The sequence below is a fragment of the Hesperophylax consimilis genome, unplaced genomic scaffold (genome assembly GCF_061612785.1).
Source record: "Hesperophylax consimilis isolate HC1 unplaced genomic scaffold, BYU_Hcon_1.0 scaffold_42, whole genome shotgun sequence".
NCBI classification, from domain to species: Eukaryota; Metazoa; Arthropoda; class Insecta; order Trichoptera; family Limnephilidae; genus Hesperophylax; species Hesperophylax consimilis.
Genome location: NW_028301272.1, coordinates 404,431 through 425,547, shown reverse-complemented (window position 1 = coordinate 425,547; position 21,117 = coordinate 404,431). Strand labels below are relative to the sequence as shown.

The 21,117-nt window shown below is 39.5% G+C and overlaps 1 protein-coding gene across 1 annotated transcript in view; it reads left to right on the top strand.

Moving 5' to 3' along the window:
* LOC149408915 (uncharacterized) overlaps positions 1–21,117 on the top strand; it is a 208,607-nt gene that overhangs the window by 12,413 nt on the left and 175,077 nt on the right. The window contains exon 3 of the mRNA XM_089650310.1: positions 11,944–12,066. Coding sequence (XP_089506436.1) covers positions 11,944–12,066 — 123 coding nt within the window. The remainder of the gene's footprint in view (positions 1–11,943; positions 12,067–21,117) is intronic.

The window sequence follows — 21,117 nt, the reverse complement described above, 5'->3', positions numbered from 1 at the left end:
TCGATACTCAGATATCATTTAAAAATCGTATTGAGGCATCTTGAATTTTCTGTTACAAACCAATGAATACGTTGCGACCCTGAATTTATTAGATGATAATTAACAAAGAATTTACCCGAAACCGTAACATTGAAGTTGAAGGACTGAAATAAATCGCACAAAAGGAAACTGGGATGAAGTTGAAAAAAAAAACGGTTTATTCAAAGTTACAAAATATTCTCGTATTCAATCGCTGTCGGATTCGGAATCGTCGTCTTCGAAATCACTCTCGACGTCGCTCGGGAGATCTTCAACGTCCTCTTCTGTAAAATAAACATCGTTAGTGAAAATCACGAACTTATTTATGAAATTAACAGCAAAAGCCATGTAAACTGTACCTGTTGTGGATGATAATTTGTCGTCCAAAATAACGTTGCTCAACTCAGGTAGTTGGTTGCCAGAGAACCACGAAAACTGAAATCGTCCCTCGTCTTCATACCATCCGCAATCTGCAGGGTTCAGTTCGGTTGGCGTTTTGGTATGAGCGTTGCTCCAGACTTGTGCAATATATTTTGTTCGTAATAAATGTTTCTCCAATTCAAAAGAAATAGGTAATGACATCTGTCATCTGTCAAAGTACATATAATAGACAAGGGAGATTCTTGAATATCTATGAAGGCTGTAAATTTAAAAAAACATTTAACAGAGGCGTCGGCCAGGCGACTCCGAAACGTTATTTTCGTTTTTGGGAGTATATGCTACACTTAAAGTGTCTGAAAACAGGTTTTTGGTAATCATGGCAGCAATACGAAAAGTTGAAAAAAAAATTATCCGTATTGCTATGATACAGGTCGGCTAAATTTGTTGACATTTTCAAAAATGCGCTCAGGCTATATGCTACGCGCAAAATGTCTGAAAACAAACTTTTTCGTAATACAATTATAAAATCTATGTACATTTTCATTATCAGACGTATTGCTATAATACCGACTGTCTTTTTTTTGACACAGCAGAAATGGCCTCCCACGTAGTTGCTACACTTTCGACCGTTACTACACACCTAGTCGGGTTCAGAATCATACAATCTAACGATTTTATAGGGTTTTTGCCGTATTGCTATGAGACATGGTTTTGGTCGTGGGCTCTCGTACTACGAGCTTTGCCACCAGATGCAGGCAAAGACTGCTCTCCCTTCCACAAGCACGGGAGTTTGCTAACTTCAGGAGTTGATTCTACATGATGGTACAGCTAAAAAAGAAAAATAACTTAATTTAGTTTTCAGGCGAGAAAGTCGACTTATGGGAAAAAAAATATTCTTCTACGGAAATATATTTTTGATGGGAAAATATACTTTGAAATTTCTAAAAAAGTTGTTCATCTTTTTTACTTCTACGCGCTTTACCCCGGGACATCCTGAATAATGAACTTTAGTTATATGTATGTTACCTAATCTATGTATAAGTACCCACTGAAAAAAAAAAGTTAAGTAGCCCCGACATATTAATGTTGATTCACCATCATGTTCGTACCATTAGATCATGGTTCCCTAGTATGTATTATTGTAACAATCATACTACGGATTCAGGCTACACTTCTGTTATAAGTAGATTACACACCACTATGCAATGTTAGCTAATGTTTTTGATGCTCTCTCGAAATATAAATCTGTACTGATTAAACATTTTAACAGTGCTTCTTATTAATGAGATCACTGTGCAAAATAGGTGACTCGTTTTTTTTCTAGTTTATTTCTTTTAATAACTTTGTACTATTGTGTATTCTTTTTTCTCGTTAACTTATTTAATCTTATAATTTTTCCTTTGTTTCCATATTGTACTGTGACTGTCAGTAACTTTCATGTATGTAAATGGCACTCGTACCGTTAATTCTAAATAAAATGAACTACTGTTTTTTTAATACTAATCGATAATCTCGGCTCTGAAAAAAATCCCGTGATTGAAAGCCCTACTCCGAACTTGTTGATTATACCAATTAGGGAATAATAATCCCGCGCCCTCAGATGAATCTGAAGATGAAATGAAAAGAATGAAAGGATTATAAGATTTTTCCATTGCGTCTCCATTAGTGGTGAATAAACCAACAAAAACATTTACATTCACACTTCCTAGGCACTCCTCCCGAGCAGAGTTTCTTCACAAAGGGCCGCCATTAACTTTCCTATATATTAACCTTCCTTTGGTAGTTCTAAGAAGAGAGCGCTAATGTCCTCAGTTCAAACAAACCTAATCCCCCATTAGAGGCCGCGCCGGTTAATGTAATCACTCTCCTCTACTCTCCTCTCTTCTCCTCCTGCTCATTTACATTCACACTTCCTAGGCACTCCTCCCGAGCAGAGTTTCTTCACAAAGGGCCGCCATTAACTTTCCTATATATTAACCTTCCTTTGGTAGTTCTAAGAAGAGAGCGCTAATGTCCTCAGTTCAAACAAACCTAATCCCCCATTAGAGGCCGCGCCGGTTAATGTAATCACTCTCCTCTACTCTCCTCTCTTCTCCTCCTGCTCATTTACATTCACACTTCCTAGGCACTCCTCCCGAGCAGAGTTTCTTCACAAAGGGCCGCCATTAACTTTCCTATATATTAACCTTCCTTTGGTAGTTCTAAGAAGAGAGCGCTAATGTCCTCAGTTCAAACAAACCTAATCCCCCATTAGAGGCCGCGCCGGTTAATGTAATCACTCTCCTCTACTCTCCTCTCTTCTCCTCCTGCTCATTTACATTCACACTTCCTAGGCACTCCTCCCGAGCAGAGTTTCTTCACAAAGGGCCGCCATTAACTTTCCTATATATTAACCTTCCTTTGGTAGTTCTAAGAAGAGAGCGCTAATGTCCTCAGTTCAAACAAACCTAATCCCCCATTAGAGGCCGCGCCGGTTAATGTAATCACTCTCCTCTACTCTCCTCTCTTCTCCTCCTGCTCATTTACATTCACACTTCCTAGGCACTCCTCCCGAGCAGAGTTTCTTCACAAAGGGCCGCCATTAACTTTCCTATATATTAACCTTCCTTTGGTAGTTCTAAGAAGAGAGCGCTAATGTCCTCAGTTCAAACAAACCTAATCCCCCATTAGAGGCCGCGCCGGTTAATGTAATCACTCTCCTCTACTCTCCTCTCTTCTCCTCCTGCTCATTTACATTCACACTTCCTAGGCACTCCTCCCGAGCAGAGTTTCTTCACAAAGGGCCGCCATTAACTTTCCTATATATTAACCTTCCTTTGGTAGTTCTAAGAAGAGAGCGCTAATGTCCTCAGTTCAAACAAACCTAATCCCCCATTAGAGGCCGCGCCGGTTAATGTAATCACTCTCCTCTACTCTCCTCTCTTCTCCTCCTGCTCATTTACATTCACACTTCCTAGGCACTCCTCCCGAGCAGAGTTTCTTCACAAAGGGCCGCCATTAACTTTCCTATATATTAACCTTCCTTTGGTAGTTCTAAGAAGAGAGCGCTAATGTCCTCAGTTCAAACAAACCTAATCCCCCATTAGAGGCCGCGCCGGTTAATGTAATCACTCTCCTCTACTCTCCTCTCTTCTCCTCCTGCTCATTGCTCTTGATCAGATAAAACTAATATAGGATAAATAAATAAATTCTGTTAACCACTCGAGTGATCGCGTCAATAACCGAAAGAGTTCGGCACTTTTAATCATTCGTTTTGGATATTCCCCGCCTTATAGAGTATATGACAGCCAATGAATTTACCTATATTTTACCATTTTTTCTATATTTTTAGAATTATAAAAAAATAATAAAACATCCGTAAACTTTATAAGCGCGTGAATTTTGCGATTCAGCTGGTTTGAAATTGCCGTACATGGTACCTGGTACATTCTGGTCAACATTGAATATTTTCTACTTCTGTATATTTGATAATCAAAGATACAAATATATATTAGAAACAAAAAAAGTTTAGCTATATTTCTAGACTTAAAAGCTTTTGGTATGGTAAATCACAATCTACTTATAAAAAAATGAATCAAATAGGTTTCAAAAATGATACACTAAAAATTCTTACTAGCTATCTCAAAGACAGAAAACAAAAAATAAAAATAGGGGATTTTGATAGTACTGAAACAGGAATAAAAAAAGAAGTACCACAGGGAACTGTGCTTGGCCCAATTCTCTTTCTAATATACATAAACGATTTATGTGATGTTATGATCCCTGGTAAAATTGTATCTTACGCTGATGATACAGCAATAATAGTGAATGGAATTTCCTGGCCTGAAAGTTTTTTGAAGGCAATAAAATGTATTACATATGTCTCATCATGACTAAAAAGTAATAGAGTCTTCTTAAACGATAATAAAACATTTTACCTAACCTTCTAAAAATAGTAAAAATAAACCCCCAATTAAATTAAAATTAGAATACATAATGTTAACTGTAATCAAGAAATATGCTCATCTTGCTTTGAACTCGGAAAAGTTGAAAAGATCAAATATTTAGGTGATAGAAAATTAAATTGGCAGTCACAAATTAATAATACCGTCTGTAAATTAAGATATCTTACATACATATTTTACAGATTAAAAGAAGTGCTCAATGTTGAAAAACTGAAAATTATTTATTTTTCTTTGGTGCAATCTCCACTCATATACGAAATAATAGGATGGGGCGGTGCACCTTTACAAATAACTCAAAATTATACCATCAAAGTTATGTATAATCTGAAAAGAACATTTTTAGACAAAATGTAATCTTGTTTTTGTTTTATATGCCCACAGTTTGTTTATTTCTGGGTACAATAATATAATAACTTAAATATATTACCCACGCACAGGCTGCGCCTTAGTGGGTTCCCATTATTCGTATTGATTTATATAATATTGTATGTAATTAATGTAAAAATTGGGAAAAATAAAGCAATTAAAAAAAATAATAATAAAATAAATTAGAAGACTTAATTTTTACTTGTTAACAGCTGTTCAAAAGCTTTGAATGAAAAAATATGTTAAAGAATTTGGGTTCGCGAACTGTCTAAATTACGATATTACCATCACGACACCTGGTCACTGGAGCCAGGATGCGGCTAATGGCCTCTGCCAATACGATGGTGACCGCAGCCTACCATCAAGCATCAAACGCCACTCCGCTCAAACAAGTGAGCGCTGGGCACAAAGTTACTAAAGACCACTCCCTACATAATTATTCTTAATACCTTATTATTACGAATTTTTAGATCTACTCGCATTTCTTAAAATTCACTGTTTTCGCTCAATTATTGTTTATTTATTTATTTGATTTACTAGTATTTCTTAAAAGTTGTTTTATTCATAAAATGACTTTTTACTTTCATGTATTTTCAGACTTTTATTCACAATCAATATGTATAACTATACGGGACTATATAGTGTATAATTGCACTAACCTCCCCACATCCTGGAATAAATATTATTATTCTTTTAGACGCGGTTGACTCGATAAACCAGTGCAATAATTACCGCAGCCCACCACTCTTGCTCCTGCATGTTCTCCAGGTACCTGGCGTTGCTCGTAAAGTTTTGAGGTTGTGAATTCTAGTATACCTGAAAGATGAGTGCACTTTTAATATGGAAATAAAATAATTGTGAAGAATTGATAAACTTTGCTTTTTTCACCTCATCGTGCCCTCTCTTCCTCGGGCGTCCTAGACCTTTTCTACCATTTGCTTACACGTCACATATTCTCCTTACTCCCCTTTCTAAGTTCATCACATAGGCCACTTTTCATCACACGTAAGTATTTGTTTCACATGATAGTGCCATGTATTCCTGCAGTAGCAATGTCCCCTCCTTTTTCTACCATTCTCTACTGTATACCACATTATTACTATTAAAATACTGCAATATATCGACTTTACTTCAACTCCGTGTCTCATTCTAGTGCAGAGATGTTTTAAGACTTCCTCGAACGTCCACACTTCTTCTACCATTCAAATCACAATCTAAACTCTCCTGGCACTAATTAGAATAATCTTTCAAATTTTCAGCAAAATCGGTCTTGCAGTTTATATAATATGACATATATGACACACACATTCGGACATTGACTTTCATTTATACAGATTTAATATTATTTAGTATAATAACGTTTGCAGTAGCACTAGAAGTAGCTCAGCACAAGGCTTGGACTGGGCAATGGGCAACTACAAGTTTATAGGAATAGGCTGCCAATATAATAACGTTGGCAGTAGCACTAGAAGTAGCTCAGCACAAGGCTTGGACTGGGCAATGGGCAACTACAAGTTTACAGGAATAGGCTGCCAATATAATAACGTTGGCAGTAGCACTACAAGTAGCTCAGCACAAGGCTTGGACTAGGCAATGGGCAACTACACGTTTATAGGAATAGGCTGCCAATATAATAACGTTGGCAGTAGCACTACAAGTAGCTCAGCACAAGGCTTGGACTGGGCAATGGGCAACTACAAGTTTACAGGAATAGGCTGCCAATATAATAACGTTGGCAGTAGCACTACAAGTAGCTCAGCACAAGGCTTGGACTAGGCAATGGGCAACTACACGTTTATAGGAATAGGCTGCCAATATAATAACGTTGGCAGTAGCACTACAAGTAGCTCAGCACAAGGCTTGGACTGGGCAATGGGCAACTACAAGTTTACAGGAATAGGCTGCCAATATAATAACGTTGGCAGTAGCACTACAAGTAGCTCAGCACAAGGCTTGGACTAGGCAATGGGCAACTACACGTTTATAGGAATAGGCTGCCAATATAATAACGTTGGCAGTAGCACTACAAGTAGCTCAGCACAAGGCTTGGACTGGGCAATGGGCAACTACAAGTTTACAGGAATAGGCTGCCAATATAATAACGTTGGCAGTATCACGAGAAGTAGCTCAGCACAGCGCTTGGACTGGGCAATGGGCAACTACAAGTTTACAGGAATAGGCTGCCAATATAATAACGTTGGCAGTAGCACTAGAAGTAGCTCAGCACAAGGCTTGGACTGGGCAATGGGCAACTACAAGTTTACAGGAATAGGCTGCCAATATAATAAAGTTGGCAATAGCAATAGAATTAGCTCAGCACAGCGCTTGGACTAGGCAATGGGCAACTACAGCTTTACAGGAATAGGCTGCCAATATAACAACGTTGGCAGTAGCACTACAAGTAGCTCAGCACAAGGCTTGGACTTGGCAGTAATAAGCATCGCCAAGTTTATGATTTAATTATCTTTAAACTCTTTATCTTCACTGAATAACTTGAATGTCTGGAAATATCTAACTGCATTCGTTCTACTTCTTTGTAACAATATATTTCTGTACTTAAAAAAGTCACCAACAAAAGGCAATATTAAAAGATTGTCAATAAATCTATAAAAGCACTGCATTTTATTCTTAAGGCTTGTTAAATATCTACTACTGTTTATCTACAGTGAAAATATGTTATGAGAATGTATTTTTTTAAATTGAAACGGCTTCGAAAAATATATTTCAGAAAAAAAAGTGAGAGATCAAATTAATTTGATCATCAGAAAAATATTTCTACGTACATAATTCGCCATAAGCAAAAGCCACGTATGTAGAGAAAATGTTTTTTTTTTTGCTTGATTTTGTGTACGAAAGTCAATTATTTGTCTTTGCTGGTACAATTCTAATACACATAAGTGAGTCCAGAACGAATAATAACGTAATGCAATATATCATATTGAGTTACGCCTTCGTTACGCCTGTTTGAGGCAGAATATATAGGCGACCGTATTAAGCTGAAAATTGTGTGAGAGAAAATCGTGTCACAGCATTATTACGTATTACGTATTTAACGAGCAATAAGTGCGGCATGTCACAAAATGTTAGTTATTATATCCTCTCCTATCGGAGGTTGACTGTTATCGAGACATCAAACGATTTAAACTAATTTTGTATCCAATGCAATGAAATGCCCGCGAACTATGAAGGATATGGGATAAAGTGCACTAACTTTCGGAGTTGATTATACATGATGATGGCAGTAAAAAAAGTTAATAACTTTTTGAAATCCCAACTTTAAGGTATTTTTCATAGATACTTTGTACTTGGGACAAATTTCCGAAATACCTGGTTTCAAAATACTCACAAGTATTTTATACTGGGGCTAAATATTTGTAATAGGTACTTTTACCAGGTATTTATAGTAGGTAGTTTTGATGGGAAAAATGTGTGGAATCTTTCGACAGGAAATTAATTTTGTAGCCACCCTCACCCCCCATGCATTTGAAAAATTACTGTGGGGAATCAAATATGATTCGAATAATTATTGGGGGAGTCAAGTTTACGTAATAAAATGTGTGGGGAATCTGTGGGTAGAATTTATGTGAGTCCAGTTTAGAAATAACTTATTCATAATCAATCTTCAGTTCGGTATTAAATACTTAAGTATTTTGTCACCGGTATTTTAAATATCGACTTGCATACCTACATAAATCTCTTCTTTATTATATGCCCTGTGAATAGACTCGCCCTGCATTTACTTTTTTCATTTATTGAAGGAATTAATGAATTCTGGTCTCTCCAATCGTAAACAGAGATGGCATCGTCATGTCGTCATCGTGTTTTGTCTCTAGCTATTCTTAAAATACCTACTCGTAGAAATAACTTACAAAATTAACAAACCGTAGTTAAATTAGTAACGTAGCCTAGCTAGCCTAACTTAGAATTAGTGCATCTGGTATTGAATTGATATAGAGTGAATTCCATGTACCTGTATGTAATTGTCACATCGTATTAGCACTTTATCTACTGCAGTAACCTGACACGTATTGGCGAACAAACAAGGTAGGGGGAAGGGTAGTTAAATTCAAGAGAATCAGTCATTGTCTTATATTAAAACCATACAGAATGTAACACACCTTCATCATAAAGAACCAAAGTTACCACAACTACAACCACAAATGAAACCTTTCAATGAATAAACATATGTCGAAACAAAAAATTTATACAACGTGACAGAATAATTCGATAATATTTATTGAAGGGTTGACGTACCGCGACGAGCACGTGGCTAGAAATAGCTAAATGCGTAGATGGGGTGAGACGAGCGTAGTACTAGCACATTCAACACTTTTGCCTTACAAAAAGGGATATGGGAACCTATACTTAGCTGACAGGGGAGAACATTACAGCCTAAATTTAAATATTTACTCGTAAACCTACATAGATCTTTTCTTTATGCTATGCCTAAATTCAAATATTTACTATATACCTACATAGTTCTCTTCTTTATTCTATGTATACATACAGAGAACAACAAAAATCGATTCTGAAAATATTACTTTAATCGTATAATGTTTGGAAGAAATGAAAAAGTTAATTTTTAAAAATAACAACCGATCTTATCGCGTCTGACATCGTCTTTGGGACTCCATTGCGTAGTAATATGGAGTATTTGTATTAAATTTGTAATAAATATGGTGAGGTCATCTGAAAACAGTAATTTAGAACGAATCCTTTTCCTTCACTATTAAAATGGGGTTTAAAACATAAATATTAATTAATTATTTTCCAAATTACATTTGTATAATATATAACACATCATTAATTTAGTGTAAATTTATGTTCATGTGTATTCAAGCTACCATTACACATGTTTGCCTAGTCGATATTATTTCCTAGCTATACATGTTGCTTATTCTAAGGAATTAAATATGCGGTTGGTATTATTTATTTACTGTTCAGTGAGTTAAGGAAAACATGGCACGATCAAGTCTATGAATACTCATCAACAACGTGTACTATTTTTGGATAAGGGATTTTTTTGCTTTGCTTCCGAAAACCAATCTATTAAATATTTAATATAAATATGAAGAAAAAAATTGTACGTAAGATACTAAATTTGTTGGATCATATTTCAAAGATGTCTTTTCGTCAATATAAAAATGATGTCTTTCGCACTTGTCCGAGATATTCCAGGTTTTAATAACGTGCCTTTTGAGTAATAAAATAGATCTAGGTTTACGGTCGGCTGACTTTAAAGCTCTTGTTATAATTATATTCCATATTCCTTCGAGACATTTAGTACACATTTAGAAATTAATTATTTGTTGTCGACCATCAATCTAAATAATGTTTGCATTTTAAATATGATTTAAGATTTTCACGGCTAAAAGTATTTTTGTTATTTGTTTTTGGGGTGTTATGCCGTGTTGCGCTAACTCCTTCCTTAGCCAACATTTCACACATCTGCCCTTATGATGGACACTGTAACGTTGTCCGAAACGTTGGCCAAAGAAGAAGTTAGCGCAACACGGTATAGCACCCCAAAAACAAATAACAAAAATTTGCATATAATGTTTTATTTCTAGAATTGTGGCCTTTGCGTGGTTTTACTCGGTCGCTATATTGAAATTATTAATTACTAAAAATAAACAAACAATATATTTCTTTGCACCACATTACAAAATTATTCCAATATACAGTATCGATCTTCGATTATTTATTACATTAAATTAATAACGTAGTTACACATATGTATTACTTATACAGCAAATAACATACAATAACTTTATAATAAATAATTGAAAATATTTAACATGTATACAAATGGTATTATTTCTTGTGAGGTCAACTTTAGTTCCTAGCTAGACAGAGTTACTTTTGTTTGTAAGAAACATTTTTTTTATGAATATAATATTTCGTGTTAGACTTCAGGTGTGGAGGGCCATTAATCAAAGTTTCCACTAAGCAGCGGTGTATTGAACACGAATGTAATTAGGTACAAACCTTTACTCGGGTTGGTAAATTCAATCACATATTAAATCTATTTCTGAATTAAGCTAACCTTCAGTTCACATCCATTTATAGGGATTTATTAATTTATTCGAACGCAATCAGCAAATCCGTAATTATATAAATGGCATGCGCGATAACGTTATTAAACCATACACAGATGAAGAATGGCTTTGTTGCAGACTGGTCACTAGTCACTGGTCACTGGTTACTGGTCACTGGCCAGGGGTCTCTGGTCACTGGTAGCTGGCCAGGGGTCGTGATCCCCCACCCTCGTATCACAGTTTCATGAAGGTCAGACACGCAGGGGTTGATAATTTCTTCCTTTCTGAGATTGATTTAAGGGGTTGGTTGGAGCTATCGGGGAATCTTATTTTTTTAGAAGAAATTTTCACACGAAAGGTTTATAAATAAACTTTTAGAATAATTTTCGATGACCATTGGCAGTTGCTAACTGTGGGTACATTGTAAACATTTGCTTTTTACGTTTTCTGCTTTCAAGAAAGTACATTGCAGGTATCAGGTTATTTTTTAAATTGTATTCCAAATACTGAGCTTTCATGAAGCATTATGAAATCATTGTCGTCCGAAAATTGCAAATGTCAAATAAATATATAAATCTTTTTTTTGAAAATTTGAATCTTATCACATACAAATTTTTAAAAAAATAACATCAAATTAATTTTCGGGAAACGCAGCGCAAAGCATTACCTTACTACTTGTAAGTACCTACACTTCTAGCTGTTAAGTAAGTCCTCCCACTTTCGCTCCATAACCTGAAGGCTGGCTGGTATCGACACTGGGTTCCTAATGAAGGCATAAAAATTCCCCCGCGATGGAAGGCGATTGCCTTGGCTTAGCGTAGAATTTTGCTAAGCTTTTATTAGAGCTTTGTGCCCGAGTGAGTTACAATCTTTGAATGATTTTTACCGTTCCTAGGGAAGCTCAAATTTACTAACGCATATTAGAAGATTGTTATTATTTTTTGTCGTGAAAAAAATGATGTTCAAGCAAGCATTAAGTAGAAACAAATACTCTAGTTTGTTTATATTGACCGTATACTCCCACTTTATTTTAATATTAATTTAAGAGTTGTAATGGCTTACTGATATAATTGAATTCAAATAAATGAAAATATATAAAGATTGACGTGTTTGGTGGATCGATTTTGTATTATTTAAAAAGTATTACTTCTTTATTTATTAGTAATACAATTTGACTGTTTTCTGTTTTGGTCCAGTTTTGCACGGACTACGAGACTTCAGACAAGCAGAAGTTCCCCACCTTCGCCCGGAGCAAACCTCCCGATACGCAAATCTCCAAGTCTGTGGCGGCCGTTCTTCGCTTCTTCAACTGGACTCAGGTAACACTTCAGACTGTGTTCTTCAGTGGTGCATCTCGTTTGCATGTCACGATGGAATCCAACCGGTGCTGGTGCGGTTGTAGCCCTTTGACAGTATTGAATTAAATATAATTCAGCTACAATTTCTCTTTATGCACCGCAATAAAGAAAATGGGTTTTTTTATCTTTACATTACGCATGAAAATAATTTGTACCGGCGGCAGTGGTACAGACAGTATATTCTGTTGCGATATTATCCTCTTTACTGCCTTTAATATTGCTAGACACATTAAAAGTGGAAGATTTATTTTATCATTATCCGAAAACAGGGACGTGACAATAAAGTCCAAAAACATTTTTGATACTGTTTACACAAACGTGGTTTTTATATTTTGAAATTCTGATATCAGTGTGTTACGTGAAATGACGTGTCTCGTGCGAAACTGACAAAAACTAAAAATCGACATGGCTAAAGACATGTAAAAATATGGCACCACCAGTTAGTGCAGAGCCAGTGTGGGGATATTACATTGCACTGAGTACACAGCCACAGCCTGATCTACCCACCCCGGCTGTGTAGAATAGCCGGTGTGGGGATATTACATTGCATTGAGTACACAGCCACAGCCTGATCTACCCACCCCGGCTGTGTAGAATAGCCGGTGTGGGGATATTACATTGCACTGAGTACACAGCCACAGCCTGATCTACCCACCCCGGCTGTGCAGAATAGACGGTGTGGGGATATTACATTGCATTGAGTACACAGCCACAGCCTGATCTACCCACCCCGGCTGTGTAGAATAGCCGGTGTGGGGATATTACATTGCATTGAGTACACAGCCACAGCCTGATCTACCCACCCCGGCTGTGTAGAATAGCCGGTGTGGGGATATTACATTGCATTGAGTACACAGCCACAGCCTGATCTACCCACCCCGGCTGTGTAGAATAGCCGGTGTGGGGATATTACATTGCACTGAGTACACAGCCACAGCCTGATCTACCCACCCCGGCTGTGCAGAATAGACGGTGTGGGGATATTACATTGCACTGAGTACACAGCCACAGCCTGATCTACCCACCCCGGCTGTGTAGAATAGCCGGTGTGGGGATATTACATTGCACTGAGTACACAGCCACAGCCTGATCTACCCACCCCGGCTGTGTAGAATAGCCGGTGTGGGGATATTACATTGCACTGAGTACACAGCCACAGCCTGATCTACCCACCCCGGCTGTGCAGAATAGACGGTGTGGGGATATTACATTGCACTGAGTACACAGCCACAGCCTGATCTACCCACCCCGGCTGTGTAGAATAGCCGGTGTGGGGATATTACATTGCACTGAGTACACAGCCACAGCCTGATCTACCCACCCGGCTGTGTAGAATAGCCGGTGTGGGGATATTACATTGCACTGAGTACACAGCCACAGCCTGATCTACCCACCCCGGCTGTGTAGAATAGCCGGTGTGGGGATATTACATTGCACTGAGTACACAGCCACAGCCTGATCTACCCACCCCGGCTGTGCAGAATAGACGGTGTGGGGATATTACATTGCACTGAGTACACAGCCACAGCCTGATCTACCCACCCCGGCTGTGTAGAATAGCCGGTGTGGGGATATTACATTGCACTGAGTACACAGCCACAGCCTGATCTACCCACCCCGGCTGTGTAGAATAGCCGGTGTGGGGATATTACATTGCACTGAGTACACAGCCACAGCCTGATCTACCCACCCCGGCTGTGCAGAATAGACGGTGTGGGGATATTACATTGCACTGAGTACACAGCCACAGCCTGATCTACCCACCCCGGCTGTGTAGAATAGCCGGTGTGGGGATATTACATTGCACTGAGTACACAGCCACAGCCTGATCTACCCACCCCGGCTGTGTAGAATAGACGGTGTGGGGATATTACATTGCACTGAGTACACAGCCACAGCCTGATCTACCCACCCCGGCTGTGTAGAATAGCCGGTGTGGGGATATTACATTGCACTGAGTACACAGCCACAGCCTGATCTACCCACCCCGGCTGTGTAGAATAGCCGGTGTGGGGATATTACATTGCACTGAGTACACAGCCACAGCCTGATCTACCCACCCCGGCTGTGTAGAATAGACGGTGTGGGGATATTACATTGCACTGAGTACACAGCCACAGCCTGATCTACCCACCCCGGCTGTGTAGAATAGCCGGTGTGGGGATATTACATTGCACTGAGTACACAGCCACAGCCTGATCTACCCACCCCGGCTGTGTAGAATAGCCGGTGTGGGGATATTACATTGCACTGAGTACACAGCCACAGCCTGATCTACCCACCCCGGCTGTGTAGAATAGCCGGTGTGGGGATATTACATTGCACTGAGTACACAGCCACAGCCTGATCTACCCACCCCGGCTGTGTAGAATAGCCGGTGTGGGGATATTACATTGCACTGAGTACACAGCCACAGCCTGATCTACCCACCCCGGCTGTGTAGAATAGCCGGTGTGGGGATATTACATTGCACTGAGTACACAGCCACAGCCTGATCTACCCACCCCGGCTGTGTAGAATAGCCGGTGTGGGGATATTACATTGCACTGAGTACACAGCCACAGCCTGATCTACCCACCCCGGCTGTGTAGAATAGACGGTGTGGGGATATTACATTGCACTGAGTACACAGCCACAGCCTGATCTACCCACCCCGGCTGTGTAGAATAGACGGTGTGGGGATATTACATTGCACTGAGTACACAGCCACAGCCTGATCTACCCACCCCGGCTGTGTAGAATAGCCGGTGTGGGGATATTACATTGCACTGAGTACACAGCCACAGCCTGATCTACCCACCCCGGCTGTGTAGAATAGCCGGTGTGGGGATATTACATTGCACTGAGTACACAGCCACAGCCTGATCTACCCACCCCGGCTGTGTAGAATAGCCGGTGTGGGGATGTTACATTGCACTGAGTACACAGCCACAGCCTGATCTACCCACCCCGGCTGTGCAGAATAGACGGTGTGGGGATATTACATTGCACTGAGTACACAGCCACAGCCTGATCTACCCACCCCGGCTGTGTAGAATAGCCGGTGTGGGGATATTACATTGCACTGAGTACACAGCCACAGCCTGATCTACCCACCCCGGCTGTGTAGAATAGCCGGTGTGGGGATATTACATTGCACTGAGTACACAGCCACAGCCTGATCTACCCACCCCGGCTGTGCAGAATATACGGTGTGGGGATATTACATTGCACTGAGTACACAGCCACAGCCTGATCTACCCACCCCGGCTGTGTAGAATAGCCGGTGTGGGGATATTACATTGCACTGAGTACACAGCCACAGCCTGATCTACCCACCCCGGCTGTGTAGAATAGCCGGTGTGGGGATATTACATTGCACTGAGTACACAGCCACAGCCTGATCTACCCACCCCGGCTGTGTAGAATAGCCGGTGTGGGGATATTACATTGCACTGAGTACACAGCCACAGCCTGATCTACCCACCCCGGCTGTGTAGAATAGCCGGTATGGGGATATTACATTGCACTGAGTACACAGCCACAGCCTGATCTACCCACCCCGGCTGTGTAGAATAGCCGGTGTGGGGATGTTACATTGCACTGAGTACACAGCCACAGCCTGATCTACCCACCCCGGCTGTGCAGAATAGACGGTGTGGGGATATTACATTGCACTGAGTACACAGCCACAGCCTGATCTACCCACCCCGGCTGTGTAGAATAGCCGGTGTGGGGATATTACATTGCACTGAGTACACAGCCACAGCCTGATCTACCCACCCCGGCTGTGTAGAATAGCCGGTGTGGGGATATTACATTGCACTGAGTACACAGCCACAGCCTGATCTACCCACCCCGGCTGTGTAGAATAGCCGGTGTGGGGATATTACATTGCACTGAGTACACAGCCACAGCCTGATCTACCCACCCCGGCTGTGTAGAATAGCCGGTGTGGGGATATTACATTGCACTGAGTACACAGCCACAGCCTGATCTACCCACCCCGGCTGTGTAGAATAGCCGGTGTGGGGATATTACATTGCACTGAGTACACAGCCACAGCCTGATCTACCCACCCCGGCTGTGTAGAATAGCCGGTGTGGGGATATTACATTGCACTGAGTACACAGCCACAGCCTGATCTACCCACCCCGGCTGTGCAGAATAGCCGGTGTGGGGATATTACATTGCACTGAGTACACAGCCACAGCCTGATCTACCCACCCCGGCTGTGCAGAATAGACGGTGTGGGGATATTACATTGCACTGAGTACACAGCCACAGCCTGATCTACCCACCCCGGCTGTGTAGAATAGCCGGTGTGGGGATATTACATTGCACTGAGTACACAGCCACAGCCTGATCTACCCACCCCGGCTGTGCAGAATAGCCGGTGTGGGGATATTACATTGCACTGAGTACACAGCCACAGCCTGATCTACCCACCCCGGCTGTGCAGAATAGACGGTGTGGGGATATTACATTGCACTGAGTACACAGCCACAGCCTGATCTACCCACCCCGGCTGTGCAGAATAGACGGTGTGGGGATATTACATTGCACTGAGTACACAGCCACAGCCTGATCTACCCACCCCGGCTGTGCAGAATAGACGGTGTGGGGATATTACATTGCACTGAGTACACAGCCACAGCCTGATCTACCAGCCCCGGCAATAATAACCTCGAACACAATAAAACCTACCACATTCTTTATTCAATGCCTACCACATATTCTTCTGTCTTCTGCCTTCTCCGTCTCCTTATTGAAAACGATCAAGGAGTATAGTGACTGGCGCACTTGTAATAATAACGAAAGAACATAAAATCTCATTCTATTATCTTTATTTTTACAAATTTTAATTCCAAGATTATTTTTGACATTCTGTATTGGAAGCTTAACCAACAACAACAATAAGATTAGAAAGGCAAATAACTTATTTTACATAACTTTATTTTTATATTCACAATCTACATATTTCATCATAGCATTTATAATCTACATATAAACACAGCATTTATACAGGGTGTATCGGCACTAACCCGACAAACTTTAACCAGCTATTCCTTAGCACATTTGGAGTAAAAAATGTTATGTACACTTTGCTGTCCGGTAACATTTTTTTTCTTTTAAAAACAAAAAATAAATAAAATTTCCACACTCCGCTACTGCCCACAGTATAGGGGTAAAATAATTGGCAACGCCGCGCTACTGTCATCTCTTTCACACATATTCTGTCTCAAGTCCCGTGTGGTTCCCGCCACCCCGTCTCGTATCAGTGGTCAGTGCTGTTTTGGGAGTTCGCATGTCATCAAGTTTCTAGTTTCGTTTTTGTTTTGTTATCTAAGTTTTTACTGTTGAAATATGCCCCTCAATTATCCACCTGCCGAGCAAGCAGATATTGTTTTTGTTTATGGATTTTGCAATGGAAATTCACGAGCAGCCGTAAGGGAGTATCGCATGAGGTTTCCTGGAAGACGCGTCCCACACCATGCTACCTTTGTCCAGGTTTGTACCCTATCAATTGTTTATTGAAACTATTTACATTCATTGATAATGCCAAAAAGCGCTTTTGAAATTTAAACTGGGAACATTAAAAACATAACAAGGGGCCACCAACTTTAAAAATGTAAATTGTACTTTAGGTGATTTGTGTTCAGTGGTCACTAAACGGCGTTTTAAAAAGTTAATTAATTTTAATCTCTAATAAATGCATCATTCACTGCAATTGAATTCACTCCCTTTCTCACCATGGGATTATTTAAATTACTTGAATTCAATTTCACCCCTGTGAATCCAAGATATCAACCGTACCTAGTTAAGAAAATTATAATTTAAAACACTTTGTTATACATTTTACTATAAAAAAATGAAATAAATGAAGAGAAAACGTAAGTTTTCTGATATGTGCCTAAAATAAGTGTTCTTTAAAAATAAAATGAGTGAAAAAGCCCGCGATTGTTTATTTGACATTATTACTGAGCTGAATAATAAAAGCAGTTGTTATTTGTTGTTTTGTTTCAGATGTATCAACAATTGCGTGACTGTGGCATCGGACGGATTGAAGGCGCCGGCGGAGGACACAACATCGTTCCTGTGGCAGTTGAGGAGAGAATCCTGAACTTAATTACCGAAGACCCCACGCTGTCCGTGCGTCGGGTCGCTCTGATGATAGGACACAGGGAACACATGGCGGTATGGAGAGTTCTGAAGAAGCACGGGCTCAAACCTTTTCACTATAGGCGCTGCCAAGGCCTCATGGAGAATGACCACTTTTCCAGAGTCGTGTACTGCAGAAGAATGCTGCATAATGTCATAAGAGATGCAGACTTCATGAAAAACATATTGTTTACCGACGAAGCACAGTTCACTAAAACAGGAGTGCTAAATGTGCACAACTTGCACCATTGGGCTGAACAAAACCCCAAGCTTGTTCGGGAGTCGTCGAGCCAGGACAGATTTTCCATCAACATGTGGGCAGGAATCCTGGGAAATCAAATACTCGGTCCAATCGAGTTGCCTCCCAGACTAAATGGACCGATGTATTTGGAGTTCTTACAAGTGCAACTGGGCGAGATTCTGGAAGATGTGAACCTCGAATTACTACGGAGAATGTGGTTCCAGCACGATGGAGCCCCACCACACTATTCGATTGCCGTGCGGAACTACTTGGATGTCGAGTTTCCTGGTCGTTGGATAGGCCGTGGAAGTCCGGCCATTGCTTGGCCACCAAGATCACCCGACCTGACCCCCCTGGATTACTACCTGTGGGGGGCTCTCAAGGAAAAAGTGTATGCTAAGCCAATAGCCTCAAGAGAGCAACTGCTCGAACGAGTGATGGAAGCCGCTGCAGAAATTAAAGCAAATCCTGCAAACTTAAATAATCAAAATATAACAAGACTACACGCTTGCATCGAAAATAATGGTAGTCACTTCGAACAAATGCTCCAATAAAAAAATTAACATAAACTACATGTCCGCATTTTCATTTATTATTTATTGGTAAAATTCTCACAATGTCATTCATTTACACATCAATATTACCTACATATCAATATTTAATAAAATCTGTAGAAGAGTATGCCCGTCGGCATTCAACAAGTTTTTCGACAAGTGTGTCGAAAAGCGTCTTCTCTCTTTCCTACACACTAAATATTAATGGTTAAAAATGAGACGACTGATGCTTGTAAGCGCGCCAATACGTAAAAACAACGAAACTCGAATAAGAATTGCCAGGTGGGTTTTTTAATCGCTTTAATCTGACTTTAAACAATAATTAAACACGTAAAAATTATTTAATATAATATTACAGTACAGTACTTTGAACCTTCGCAATAAATTTATTTGATTTTAAGTTTAGTTTGTAGAACTCCATTTCAATTTAGAGATTTTTTTTATTTTAACAGTCTTATTAAAAAATTTATAAAAACAGTGTGTTTATAAACAAGTTCTGCTAGTTGTAATTATTATTACGCGTGACAGCTGTTTCACCTTCTGACGGCATTATCAAACTTTGGTAAAGCCACTTACAGACGACGTAAGTGATAACTTTCTTTTTTTATTATTCTGGCTTTATTGATTTCCGAGTAAATTGTCGTAAATTATTATTTGCTAATCCCAATATTATTTGCTAATGCTAATAATTAAGTGAAATTTTAAACAATGCAATAATAGGATTATTGCATTGTTAATTTCACTTAATGTCGTTGGTATTTCCAACTGATGACTCAGGGGTTTATTTCCCTGAATAATTAAGTATTTTGGGGTCTAATTATTATGCATTTCATTACATCCGATAATTTAAACAATTTTTATGTTGAATTGGGGTAAGTTTTATGGCTAAGGGAAGGAGTGGAAGGTGAGGAAGTACCTGGATATTCAGATCTGGTCACCAAATACGGCTAGTCATTTCAAGCAACGTTTAAATTCTAAACCTGGATATTCAGATCTGGTCACCAAATACGGCTAGTCATTTCAAGCAACGTTTAAATTCTGAACCTGGATATTCAGATCTGGTCACCAAATACGGCTAGTCATTTCAAGTAACGTTTAAATTCTAAACCTGGATATTCAGATCTGGTCACCAAATACGGCTAGTCATTTCAAGCAACGTTTAAATTCTGAACCTGGATATTCAGATCTGGTCACCAAATACGGCTAGTCATTTCAAGCAACGTTTAAATTCTAAACCTGGATATTCAGATCTGGTCACCAAATACGGCTAGTCATTTCAAGCAACGTTTAAATTCTGAACCTGGATATTCAGATCTGGTCACCAAATACGGCTAGTCATTTCAAGCAACGTTTAAATTCTAAACCTGGATATTCAGATCTGGTCACCAAATACGGCTAGTCATTTCAAGCAACGTTTAAATTCTGAACCTGGATATTCAGATCTGGTCACCAAATACGGCTAGTCATTTCAAGCAACGTTTAAATTCTGAATTAATTAATCAATTACGAAAAAGCGTGGGGTTAAGAATATTTTTTTTAAATTATAGTTGTAATTTATTGTCGATTTTTTAAAAAAATTGCGATATTTTAAATAAAATTTAATAATTATTGTTTAAATAAATTAGCAATCTGGCAGCATTCATTTGCAGGTGGTCAATCCAATGCAGTCATGACGTTTGTGTGAGTGCTTTCCTTTGTCTCAGTGTGTTGCGCAGCAGTTTTATATGAACCGTTTTTTGATTCATCGGGATTGTTTTTAAAACTATACATTCTTTGTACCTTCAAATTAGTGGAAATAAACTTAAGTGTGTCAAGCTGCTCGTTATATTCCGGTAATTCTGGAAGGCTTTTAACATAAGCAATAATATTCATAAATCACATTCCGCGAAGTTGTAAATAACTAAATTTATTAAAAAATATACGTTGTAGGATAGCCTAGCAAGTAACATTTTGACAGAGCACTTACGGTGATTTAAAAAACAACGGCGCTGTTCAAATAATCCAATTATTATTATTGATAAGTACCTAAGTGAGGAAAATTGTTTTTAAAAGTGCTCAGAATTATTGGACTTCGAT